Source organism: Eupeodes corollae, chromosome 3 (assembly GCF_945859685.1).
Source record: "Eupeodes corollae chromosome 3, idEupCoro1.1, whole genome shotgun sequence".
NCBI lineage: Eukaryota > Metazoa > Arthropoda > Insecta > Diptera > Syrphidae > Eupeodes > Eupeodes corollae.
The window spans coordinates 62,035,852-62,049,384 of record NC_079149.1 but is presented as its reverse complement, the minus strand read 5'-3'; the positions used below and the strand labels follow the sequence as shown (position 1 = coordinate 62,049,384).

The window sequence follows — 13,533 nt, the reverse complement described above, 5'->3', positions numbered from 1 at the left end:
GAAATTATAGAAAAGAGCTTTACTTAAAATCCACGAAAAACACGTATAACTTCTACCTTCTTCTTATAAATGAATCCGCAATGCTTTTCAGAACAAAGATATGATCGATTGTTGAGTAACCGAATCTAAATTCTGCCTGAAATTCTTTTAAAAACTTATTTTTATCAATCCATTTATTGAGTCGTTTTTACAGAATAGCTGTAAATATTTTACAACACGAATTTAAATACGATATTCCCCACATACCAGCTTCCTTTTTTGTGGATCGGAAAAATGATTGATTCACTTGATTCTTGAGGAATAATACCTGTTCCCAACACCTCGTTGTAAATTGTAGCAGTAAGCTAAAAAAATAAGCGAATGTGACTTGTTCGCATTACTGTTTGCGATTCGCCAAGTTGACGTTCGCCTTAAACTTCAAAAATCTGGCGAATTGAAATGTCGTTCTATAACAATTGGCGAATGCTCGCTTTTATCTGTCATAATCGGTCGAATTGTAGTTCTTGGTGAGTTTTTTTTTTTGAATTTGAAGTAGTTGTCTAGATTTTTTGTTGCGACATACAAAAAATGAGTGGAAATCGACAAAGGTAAGAACAAATTATTTATTAATTATTACAAAATTATTAAATAAATTATAATTACAACTAATGGAGGCAAGCCCCGACATTGCCAAAGGTGTCGGTACGTTTGGACCACAAATTAGCTGATACTTCCAGTGAGTTGGAAGCATCTCTTAAACTTCTCAACAATCTGCAGATCATGATTTTTTCTTCTTTATTTGTTACTTCTTCATTTTCGTCCTCGAAAAACAATTCAACGCTGCTAATTATCTTTATTTTTATTTACTTTTTTTCACAAAAAACTCACAGGCCCCGTCGTAATAGATTCGTAGTACGAACCCCGAATAATTGTATCATTGGTCCCGTCATACTAAAAAAATTTGCTACGAAATTCGGAGTTCGTGAAAATTGGTATCACTAGCCCCAAATGAATAGGAAGTTTGGCAGTTTTTTCTACGAACAATTATTTTGATCGGAGTTTTTAAAACGAACAAAAAATTCAGCTTGCGAAGATAAATTAAATAAAAATAAAATATATGAAAAGAATTTACTATTGTTTTAATGTGAAAGTGTTTACCTATGTATGTTTTTTTTAATTTTTTTTTTTGAAGGGCAAATAAAGTTATCACAAATAAAATTTAATTCGAAAGGCTTTATGAAATGCTTCAAGAAAAACTTGAAATTTCCAAAGAATTTTTCAAATATCCCTAAGGAGGAAGTGAATTCGTTTTGGGAAGCAGTAAAAATAGAGTTAAATAGCTTAGGCCCACCTTTTAAGGACACCTCTAGCTGGAAAAAAGTAAATTGAATAAATTAGTCCAAACTTTTTTATAATTTAATTTAATTCTTAAGTGTGGTTAGATTGGAAGGCATAAATCAAGAGGAAAATGGTTGAGAACAAAAAAGAATGCAAAGCTACGGGTGGGAGAGCAAATAGAATGCATTTTTGTAGCAGCCTCGAAGAAGGTGTCATAAGAATGAATGAACTTTGACCAGCGGAATAAAAGATCCACAATCTTATATATTCGAAAATTCTTCCGAGCCTTTAGAATCAAATGAACCTTGTGAAAAGAACCAACTTGCCGATGTTTCGATGTTATCAGATGTTCCACGGGGTCTTCCAACCACTTCGCGTCAATCATATGATTCATCCAGTCTTCGTGTATTTTCTTCATTTATTGCAAAGATTGCAACGACAATACTATCAACTTTTAAGATAGGTAGAAATGGCGATCTCAAGGCAACCTAGCCTAAAAATAAGAACAAATCGAAAGATGAAAAACGAACGTTTGTTTAATTTTCTTATTTTGACACATATCAGCTGATTTTAAAACTCCGAAATTAGTATTTCTGTGTGGCAATGCTTTCTTGAATTCGTTCGGGGCTTATGATGTAAATGTATTCGTATTCGTAGCGTAACACAATTTTCGGGGACTCGCTACGAGGGACTCTGTGATAGGGGTGAATATTCTTCAATCTGACTTTATAGATATTAATGACAATGAATGACGTTTCATTTTCAGTTCTTAATGTTGGCAATTTTGTTTTTAAAGACAAACTTCGCCATTGGTAATAATACCACCAAACTTTTAATTCGAATTTTCGACTCGCGAGTGATAATACGCCCTTTTTAAATTGACGGTTCCATACTTACGAAATTCCGCTGGTATCCCATTGGAGCATGCCGCTTTTCGTCCTTCATTTTGTTTATTGCTGCATTTAATTTTTCTATAGTTATATCTGTGTCCAATTACTACATTATAAATATCCGGAGGTGCAAAATTAAATGTTTATAATAAATGTTTTAATTATGAAACTGAACTTTATGATTTGATATGGTTCAAGTTTAAAATAATTGTGTCCCACTGTACACCAGTCACAAATAATGAACAAAAATATGAACACAAAATTGAGTTGAAGAATTAGTCCAATCAAACAAATTGTTTCCCAATTGATTTAGATGTGAACTGCATATTATTTACATACAAAGAGACTTGCAAAAAATATGTTTCAAATCCAACCAGGGATCATTTTAATTATTATTTTATTAGTTGGGTTTGTATGTAGTTTCCTATCAAAAAACAAATTGAATTCAATCCACCCATCCGATGCCTATATATGTACGTCGAGGTGAAATTAGTATTCCAACTTTGTAAATTAGAAATGAATTCCACAGGTGCAACTTTTGCTAAATAAATAAGCTGTACCTTCCTCTATACCTACAAATGTATATTCAATCAGTACTCTTAGGTTTGAAGCGAAAATAATACAGAATAGAAGTAGAATTGGCTAAAGCCTGACAAGAATTTTATCATAACCTGGAAGACATCATTCATAATGAAGAACAAGTGTCGAAGAGCTTAGAAACGGACACAAAATATAAAACAATTAATTAATATTATTTTTGAAGCAAAATGGGATTTACTTGGATTTGGTTCTGGAGAAAAACAGAAAATGAAGAAGAAGTGGAAAATGTATGTATGTTTTGAAATTAGAAGAAGAAATCCTTTTTTAAAGTATGATGTTCAGAATAAAAAATACGTTTTGTGTATAGTGAAAGCGACATCAAAAAACAAGCGAAAAAATTGGATTTTTAAGTGACACCTGTTAACAGTACCAGATAGAGGGCTTTCAAAAATCTTGAAAATTTGTATTCTTTAAGACGGATGTCAATGAGTGCTAAACATTAGTTGGAAACGATGTGTTTTATGTGCATGAAAAGAAAGTGTAAACAAGGGCGGTTATTTTACAATGAATATAATATAACATAAGTGTTTTAATTCCAAAAGTTAATATTTTGCTTATGAAACAGGCATATACATACATACATATACATACATATGTTTGAAATTGGTTTCATAAAACACTGGGCGCATTCACAAAGCTAGTGACTACGTAGTCAAAATTCAACTAGCTTTGTAAATGCAAATTTTTTTTCTTTTTAAATTCAATAATATAATATGATTGATAAATACCGAAAGATTCATTTCATTTCGAATTCTTGTGTCCTTACCGAGCAGCTGATTGTGAAACGTCAAAACCAGTGTCCACTAACTTTATAGTCGAAATTTTTACACTTCGTTTGTAGTTAGATTTAGCCAATCAGAATTCAGAACCCCTCGACCAAAGGTTGCCACATTGGTCATTGGTCATCTGTGACCAAATTTGGTCGTTATTTTTTCACTTTGTCAAATGGTCATTTCTTATTCCACTTGGTCATATTTTCGGAAACGAAAAAAGATGTTCGACAATTTGAGTAACGAAAACTCATTTAAGCAACTTTGTGTACATAAAAACTTTATTAAAAATATAAACTCTTGATCTGAATTTAACTGAGGGAACAGAGAAAATTATCTACTCATTACATAAGCCGTGCAAATTCTCTCTTTTAATACAATTATTGTAAAAACAAACTCTTTACATTTTTATTTATGCATATAGAATTTTTGAAACGACTGCTACTAGTTAATTAATTTACACCTTAGTGATAATAATAAAAAAAATGTATCCAAAATAACTCCAAGAAGTTTTTTGTAGGATTTCAAAATTTCAATATTATCTTTAATTCAATTTTTTCTAACTTGGTTCAAAGATGAAGTATTGAAATGGACGATGCATATATTTTCAAAAAAAAACACAATCGAAGATAAAATTGACATTATGCGAATTTTGGAAAAAGTCAGTTTGTTTTATTTTTTGGAATAGTTTGTTTAAAAAAATAAAGTAATAGACTTAATTTTAATAACGTGCTGGGCGAAGAGCTTCAAAATAGTGTCTGGAGAGTAATAAATTTTGTTAAATTATGTTATATGTAGTACTCGTGGCATGATGGTTAGTGCGTTGGACTGTCATGCAAGGGGTCTTGGGTTCAATCCCTGCCTGTGCCATATGAATTTCAAAAAAAAAATAATTTTCGCGAGTACTGCCTCTTGCGAGGAATTGACAAATCCTTCAAGAGTAACTCTTGTCATGAAAAAGTGCTTTCTCAAACTAGCCGTTCGGATTCGGCCTAAAATTGTAGGTCCCTTCCATTCCTGACAACAGTACTCGCACACAGGAATGGTTGAGAGTTGTAAGTCACTAGGCCCTGGTTCACAAAGGACTGTTGCGCCACCCCATTTGATTTTTGAAATTATGTTATTGCATTTACATTTCTTAAGCTTATAAACTTTGATCTCATCTTAAAACGCTTTACTTTTATGTTTCGTTATCTTTATTCGGGTTAATCAAATTTAAATAATAATTTGTACGTAATTAAAAAAATGTCGTCTGCATAATATTTAAAATATGTTAAGAAAAATGTGAAGAATTCATCAATCTATGTTTACAAATTTTTCGGACTTCAATTAATTATGTTCGTCATTTTTACCTACAAGTGAGAAACGCTACCCATACAAAATAAATAAATTAAGTTGCGCAACACCCTGTAGAGCACTAGAACCTAGTGACTTATAGCTCTCAACCATTTCTGAGTGTCAGTCCTTTCAGGGATGAAGAGGACATACAGACCTTTAGCATGACGTGCTAACCATAAAACCACTTATGTATGTTTTAAAATTTTAAAAAGTGGGTAGCCCTGACTGTCGGTGCTTATTTTGATAACCTTTTGTTGATGATTTTATATTCCGTTAAATGGACTTAATTTTCAATAAAACAAATGTATTCTGTTCTGAATTTATTAGGCATATCAATTGTAAAGTTGACTTTATAAAGTGGAGGATTATTTTAATCAACTAATTTATAGTTCCTGTTTTTTGTTTTGTTTTAACATAAAACTGCAATATTTGTAGATGGGGGGTTTCAGACGACATAAGGGAGTTGAAAGTAACTCAAGCTTCTAGCATGTGATTTACCAGCTACCAAAAAATTGGTCAAGAAAAATGTCGCTAATTCTATTCAATCAACTGAAAGTTGAACTTTATTACCTGTGATTTATTTATTTTCTGCACAATTCAATTTGATACAAGTCGAAGATGGAATCGCAGCTTAACTGGAGTATTTTCTAGACAATTATGTTTTTTTGTAGTCTTTGTAGATCAAATAAACGTAGAGGTTAGTGAAGTAAAGTTCTGAGTTTGAAGACACGTCTAAAGAATGCAGTAGCATACAAATGAAGTTCCTCATGTTGTCTGAACCTGCCCAAAATAACAAGTATTCCTTTGCTATCAGCAATAATTTAAAATGAACGAACGTGCTTCGTAGTTAGCAATGTTTAATTTTCCATGAAATAACTGTCAGGCTGTTGTGATGAACCCAAGTAATGCCTTCCAAGATATTATGTTACTGAGTAATATTTTGACATAGCTGCTTTACTTTTGGACTGCTTCCCACCTTAATATAATTTACGATTGAGCCATCTCCGGAAATGTTCTTAAACATTCATGTCTAATACACATGAATGGCAAAAAATTCAAAGCTTACTCTTTCTGGCTTGAAACAAAGAACTTTTCTATTCCCGCAGTATTAATTGCTTTCAATTATCTTGGCTAAAATTCTGAATCACTAATCCTATTGGCTGCGTTCAATCGCTTATCCGAATACCTTCTTGCTTAGTGTTTTACGTTAACAGCTGAGATGTCATAAAAGGTATCCAAGAATTTCTGGGGTATGTAGGTATCTGAAAAACAAGCTGATTTCAAATGTTAGTTGAAGTTGTATTTGAGGATATATGTATATTGTTTTTTTTTTTTTTTTTGTTGTTATGTTGAACAGTTGTCCATTTAATATACTCTCCGAGCAATGAACATACCACTTGGAGAATTTCGCTGAATGCAAAATGAGCAGAACTCTTAGCTAAATTAAACCTGGCTCCAGCTGATAAGAAACTTTCTTGCTTACTCAAGATCCAACAAAAAACAACAGTTTTTCTCCAAGTTAAAAGTTCTTTTATTTTGCTGCATCTTTGTGCACGAGATCCTAATAATTTGAAATCATTAATAAGCAATTCATTATAGATATCAAGACTAGTTTGCTCACATTTTATTATCTATTCTAGTTGATGGTGCCCCTTGAATGGTTTTTAAAGAAGCGTTGGATAACCAAACAGATATATCATGCAACAAAAGCTCTTGCGTTGGTCCCACCATTAAGCTTAAACCTGAAATGAGATCGAAATTCTTCCAAACTGTATCTAGGTATTATCACTTCAGAAAGTCCTCGTTCCTGTTAGGATAGTTTTCTGTTAAACGTAAATTAATAATCGTAGAGAATTCCAATTGAGCTAGAAGGAAATTTAACATAGATTACAGATGAAGGTTATCTCTTGTTTATTAAATTGTTAGACACCTATCAATTGATCATCGTCCGACAAGCAGTTGAATTATCCATTAAATGTTTTATCTTACAACAATTTTGACTTCGAAGCTGTCTGCTACTTGTGAACAGCTGAAAGTAGTTTTTATTTTTTGACAGCTAACTCGTTCAACAAGGTATCTAAAAATCCTCCTTTCCAAGAACGCAGCCATTAATATTTTGTAATACATTTCATCATTTAAGTGTTTTGAACATTAAACTAAGTTTGTTTATAATTTGTGATCGAACTTTAGATCCTTACTTTTCACTTTTGGGTATACTTAAGAAGAAGATGCATGGAAAGAACTTGTATCAGGGCTCCAACTTCTATTGCGTCGATTTACTCTGAGAATAACTACAGCCCATAGGAAAAAGCAATGATCTGTTGTTTGTTAATTTAAATAACAAACTTTTGAAATGCATTTTTATAGAGACTAGCTTTTTTTAACAATCTGTAATCAAAGTTTTGTACTGATTTTTCTGGTCATGACTCACTCCTTACTAAAATGTTTTGTTGCCTTTGTCTAAATGAATCTGAATTTCGTTCCGAATGTAATGAATTTAATAAGTTTTTGTTATTTTAAAGCTTTAGACTTAGACTTAATTTTTTTGTAATCGGCGCATACTCAAAAGGTTTCTTTGCATACCTTTAATATACCGAATACATCAGATAGCATTAGGCAATGATAGGGGAATATGGCGAGACAACCAGCATTCGCGTAGTACGGCTAAAAAACTAATCTCTGTATTTCAAATTACGGCCGAAGCTTATGGTGAAGACTTAACTGATGGCCATTCCATTGAATTATTTAAGGGAAAGAATGCAACTGGCTACTTCACTAGATCGCAGGCCGTTAAAGAATGGTGTTGGAAGAATTTTACCACGATTTTCGAGGGACGTAATTGAGATAATGATGTTATAGTCGCTAATCAATTTTGTTTTTTGTTAAATGCTGTCTAAGAGGCTTAAGTAAGGTTATGGGGCACCTGCCAAGAAATAGGAGTTATACTCAAGTTGTAAACTTATATGGGTTTTGTAAATTGAAGCAAAATAAAAAAGATAGCGCTCTCGACATGGGTCTTAACATAGCCCTTCAAAATAGTCTAGAGACGATAAATCGCAAGATCTAGGCGGCCAATTGATCGGCCCTTTATGTGAAATAAAGTGTCCACAGAACTCATTGCTACGCGAACTGTCTTGCATGTAGCACCGTGTTCTTAAAATGACATGTCATGCAAGTCAAGCTCTCCCATTTTGTGCAAAAAAAGTTACAGCCAGCCCACAATCCCCAATAAAAAGAATGACTTCTTTTGGATGCATAGGTTGCTCTTGCAAAGGTTTTGGCTGCACATCAATATAACAAATGAGCTTCGACAAGTGTAAATCAAAATTTAATAAAATGTTCATATTTTGTCTTTGCAGTTTCAAATCCGGAGAGAAGGGATGTAAAATTGGAAACGTTTTTGAAAAGAAAAACACAAATTTATTGTATTATATTAGAAATTGCAGTAAGGAAATAATTTACAATTGTAGGTTTCAGACTTGTATCCGTCCAAAACAACATCTTATTTGAATCCAACGAAGAATGTATCGAAAGCACTCATTTTCAATAAGATAGCAAGATGTCACACTTTATCAAAGTGCAATAATCTTAATTCCTAAGTTGAACTATGAGTTCATCAGTGGACCTATTGCTACGAAAGGCGTACTGCTGGTTATTATTTAACGTTCGTTCCTCAATATTTGTCTTAAAGTGATAATTATAAATTTCTATAACCTTGGAAGAAGGGACGTCAGTGCTTTCGGTCGATAATTTAAGCAGATTCGCCTTTTTTGGGGATGGGCTGAACAAATACTGGTTTCAAAGTAGAAGCAACGATTCGAAAAGATGAAAAGAACTGGCCATTTTTGTACTAAATAGGGCATATAAGTTTATTTGTATAAATGTACGTACGAAGCTTCACAACTTTATACCCACATAATATAACAATGTAGTAAGGGTCTACTCAAACAAAACAACACAAATAAAAAAAAACACAACAAACTTTTCTGCTGTTCTATATAAATTGCACTACTGTATACGTTCGGAAAGGTCCTATTAGATGATGATTTATGAATATCTATTCAATGTTTAGCAAGTTTAATAGAAAGACACCCCTTAATATACTGCGTACGTATTAAGCCTTACTAAGTCAACATATTAATAATATACATACATCTATGCCTTATGTTTACAGTGGGTATGCAGTAATATTTACCATTGCATTAATAACTTTAAAGATCAATTCAAGGGTCAGTTAAAACAAAACAAAACATTGCATTCTTAATGCGTTACTATTTATTTCCTTTTGCATTGTTTCTATAAAAAGTTATAAATTATTTAGCATTCAATTTTCTTTGCATATCTGCAAAACTTATAATTAAATTTATGAAAAAGCACCCATTCTATTTTTCGTATTTTGTCACTTTAATAGACCTAACCAATATTTCAATACTCATTTCATTATTTCTCTCAAATATTTCTTTCTAATAAAACTCATAGTTATTTGCATACACCTGGGTGTGAATAAAGTTTCTTTTAGTGTAGCCCTGGTTTTTCGTGTAATTTGTGTATTTAATATTTTGAAAATTTAATATGAAGTTAAAAGTTCAAGAAACTGAACAAATAATGCTTTCAAAAGCTAATTTGGTACATATCACTTTTTATAATTTTCTTTTTATACACATGTGTGCATAGTTTTAAACATTTTTTTTCGATTATTGAACTTACATTGTTTTTATTTGACCATAAAGAATTTCTTTCTAATCGGGAATCCCGACTGAACACATTTTTTTATTTGATTCTTAAGCTTTAGGCTTTCAAATTAGTAAAATAAACATATGTTTGCATTGAAATTATTTCTTCGAATCCCAGTGAAAAAAGACATCAACCAAAGAGAAAACAAGCTAACATTATTAAAGCAACTCAAAATCATATAAATTGCAAATTTATTACCAAAATATTGGTATGGTTCGCCAGACGACGGGCGCAACGAAACAATCAAAAGATAATCATCATCGATATGGCTCGGCAACTTCTCCAAAATCATTTTTAAAACATAATGGCAAAACCTTATCTTTATAACAAATCTAAACTCTTGGCCATAACATTACCTTATAAGCATTTTCTTTCTTCTTGAAAACCACACGTCTAAAAAAAACTTCACCCTCCTCATGTACGTGACAAGCCTTGTTTTGAACCATGTGTTAAATTAAAATTTATTCTATATATTTTACTATTGCATGGGCTTACATATATAGCGTCATAAGATATGATGCTTAATTTTTCCGGAAAGAAGGTGTCTTTTTAAAGTTGTCATATTTTGACATTGGCAAGTTAAAGCTACGTCATCACTTAAACTGGAACCATACATTCCTTAACAACATATTAAAAATGTTAAAATTCACTGAAACAAACAAGAAAAGATTTCTGATCGTTCTATTTCTCCTGTGTCTTGTGATTTACTACCTTTAAAGTGTCTTTTTGGGACTAAGTGGAAGATGAGGTCTATGCCTAATCCTCACAATTGATTTAAGATAATAACGATGGAATTTGTAAATTTGTAATTTTCTGTCGCTCGCCATCCAAGATAAATGTACGAAAGGTACATCAAGTTTTGGTAAACTCCACAATAAGACGCACACTATGTGTCGTCGGTGCGAACGCAGCTCGTACCATATCCAAAAGTCTAAATGCTCCCAATGTGGATACCCAGCTGCCAAGTTGCGTTCATACAACTGGTCGGTTAAGGCTAAGAGGAGGACGACCACTGGAACTGGTCCTATGCGTTTCCTCAAGGTTTTGTGTAGGCGCTTCCGCACCCGTTTCCGTGAAGGAACTCAAGCTAAGCCAAAGAAGGCAACGTAAACTATTTAACTAAGCTTCTTTTTACAATAAAACGTAATTTTTTGATTGAAAAAAAAGTTAATGAGGAAAAACATCTGCTATTTTGCCATTGTTAATTTCATACCGTCTTACAATGAACTAAATATCTATCTATAGTAATCTTTAAATACAAAATACTTATTTTTTAAACATTAATATGAAACCACTTATTGGAAAACCCTATTATTAACAATAATTTGTATCATAATAATTTGTAGCTATGTATTAACCTAAACATCAAATCATTTAATAATTAAATACCAATTGCTGCTCGCTGAACCGTATAAAAATTAAGAAAGAAATTGTCTAAAATAATGATTGGCTTTATTCATATCGGTTATTAACTCCAGAAAACATCCACCTCAATTAGATGTGTCTTAAATCTAATACACATAAGTGTTTCTTATATAAAACATATTACAAAAATTAAAACACACGATATTATCGAAAGCTAAAAGAAAGAAATTTATATTTATTTACAGTCAACCATGACAGCTCCCAAAAACCGAAGGTCTATCATAACCCGAGATATCACTAAAAACATGACTTTCTTTACTGAATGTACTGATAAAATTGAATGGGACTCAAAAACTTTAACGTAAGTATTAAAATAAGATATTTCATATGTTCACGCATCTTTTAATGGATATTATTTGTATTTTTGTGTAGCTTCAAAAAACCTACTGGAAATCCTTTGGTATTAATCATGTCATGGTTGTTGGCAAAACAGAAGCACTTGAGAAAATATGCAGAAATCTATACAGAATTGGGATTTGATGTTTTGGTGGTTCATATTACTCCTTGGCAATTACTATGGCCAACCAAAGGCACACAGGCTTGTTTCTTTTAATAGTTAACGGTTTTACATGTATTTGAAAATGTAAATTTTTGTAGCTTGTGGCTGCTGATACATTAAAATTCTTAGAAAATAACTCAACATACGCACCGATTGTAGTGCATGGATTTTCTGTTGGTGCTTATCAATTTGGAGAAATGATGTTGATGATGTCCAGAGATATGAAGAGGTATGAAATGTTGTTTATCTATAGATTTGAACGCATATGAAAGTATTTAATATCATAACTAGTATTTTATTCTTTTATCCGATCGTTTGTAGTTTATAGTCTGTTTCTTATTAAGAGAGGAGCTCATTTTAAGCTCACTCCATAGGTATTTCATTGTTTAATTAAATAACTCTTACGGGCTCTCCTTCAACTGTATTGTTTTATGAAGATATTATTCTTTCTACAGTTTTGGGAGTGCTTAGGTCAATTGTCTTGCGTGACATTTAATTGACATTCCCTTATGACAAAAAAGCTTAACATCTAAGTTAAAGAATCCAAATTCGGTCCAGAGCACATAATTTTCTTTTAATTCTTGGCTCAGCTTCAGATGAGGGAAAAAACTAGCACAAAATCATTGTGCTTCCACGAAATCCTTAACTGTCTTCTGCTTGTATTTGAGATTAAATTTAGAGGTCTTTGATTGTTTTTTCCATCATATCTAAACAAATGTATCTTTTTTTAACTTAAGTTATTTACTTTGATTGTTCCAATTTGCACGGTGGAAGTGTTTGGTTGTAAAAGTAAACCTTTTTGAGTATGTTGCTTGCTCTGACTGTAGTTTTTTTTGACAGTTGACAGAATGGCTGCGTTCAATCTCGTGTTGGATAGGGTATCTTGGATAAGCTTCGAAGTCAAAATTGTTGTAAGATAAGATAAGATTGTTTAGTTTTATTTCTAATTCCTTCTCATCAAAAATTGACCCATGTTATTCAAGAACTTTTGCAATTTTTTGAAAAATTGTTCTTGGCCGGGTTTTTGGGTCTCGGAGCTGGTCCTTTCTTTTTCTCCACTCCTCCAAGAAGAGCACAATTTTCAACCTAAGAAAAGGCAATAAAGTTGTTCTTCTTTCGGGTATTGAATCATCTGAGAGAATAGCTTACCTTTCCTTTCAGTGACCTTATTTCCTTGTACCTCCACAAGCTGTCCGCGTCTGTTTGCTTTTATACATAAAATCAAAAAATTTATATTTATTTATTTCCACAAGATTAATATACAGAGGTAGTCAAAAGTATTTACACAACAAACTTTTTTGTATACATTCATTTGAAAAAGCCTTTTCTTATTGTTGTTGTTGTTGCAGTGCAACGAAATGCTGTTGTTTTAAGCCTTATGTATGCCTTAACGTCGGAAGTCTATTTGGTAAGGATAACGGTACATAGGGAAGAAAACAAAGCAAATGAACTGGTGATTAGCGGTAGTCAAAAGTATTTACAAACATTTTGATTGTATCAAAAGTATTAACACAAAACTTTAAATTAATTATTATACTCCAGATTATTGATAATTCTTAAATTTTGAAGTTTAGCTTAACTAATCATTTTTACACATGAAGTTAATAATTGGTTACATCTCCTTTGGCATCAATAACTGCCTGCAATCGCGCAAAGTCAACTGTTAATTTGGACCAAATTTCGGTTATTTCACCAATTGTGTCATAGCGTTTTAGGTACTTATGGAATGTCCTCTGACGTTTGACGAAAGCCCAAACACTTTCAAAGATGTTGACGTCGGGGCTCTGCGCAGGCCAGGGAAGAATAACTTGATTTACTGCACTTAAAAGTCATGTAGGCAACCATCCTTTATGACATGGAGCATTGTCGTGTTGTAAAATCCAGTCGATAGTTGGAAAAAGCCTATTGCTCGATACAAAGGCATGGTCATTTAAGATTGTTGTGTACACAGACTGCTTAA

General features: G+C 32.3%; 1 protein-coding gene across 3 annotated transcripts in view; it reads left to right on the top strand.

The window, feature by feature from the left end:
* The window catches only part of LOC129951408 (uncharacterized), a 34,214-nt gene that overhangs the window by 17,021 nt on the left and 3,660 nt on the right, over nucleotides 1–13,533 (top strand). Inside the window, exons 1-4 of one of the 3 annotated variants that reach the window (XM_056063535.1) lie at nucleotides 2,866–3,034; nucleotides 11,260–11,375; nucleotides 11,447–11,612; nucleotides 11,672–11,802. In XM_056063535.1, the coding sequence (XP_055919510.1) occupies nucleotides 2,975–3,034; nucleotides 11,260–11,375; nucleotides 11,447–11,612; nucleotides 11,672–11,802 (473 nt within the window). In that variant the 5' untranslated portion in view covers nucleotides 2,866–2,974. Of the gene's footprint in view, nucleotides 1–2,865; nucleotides 3,035–9,426; nucleotides 9,542–11,259; nucleotides 11,376–11,446; nucleotides 11,613–11,671; nucleotides 11,803–13,533 lie in introns of those variants that run through there. The other 2 variants (XM_056063536.1, XM_056063533.1) reach the window with 2 other exon arrangements.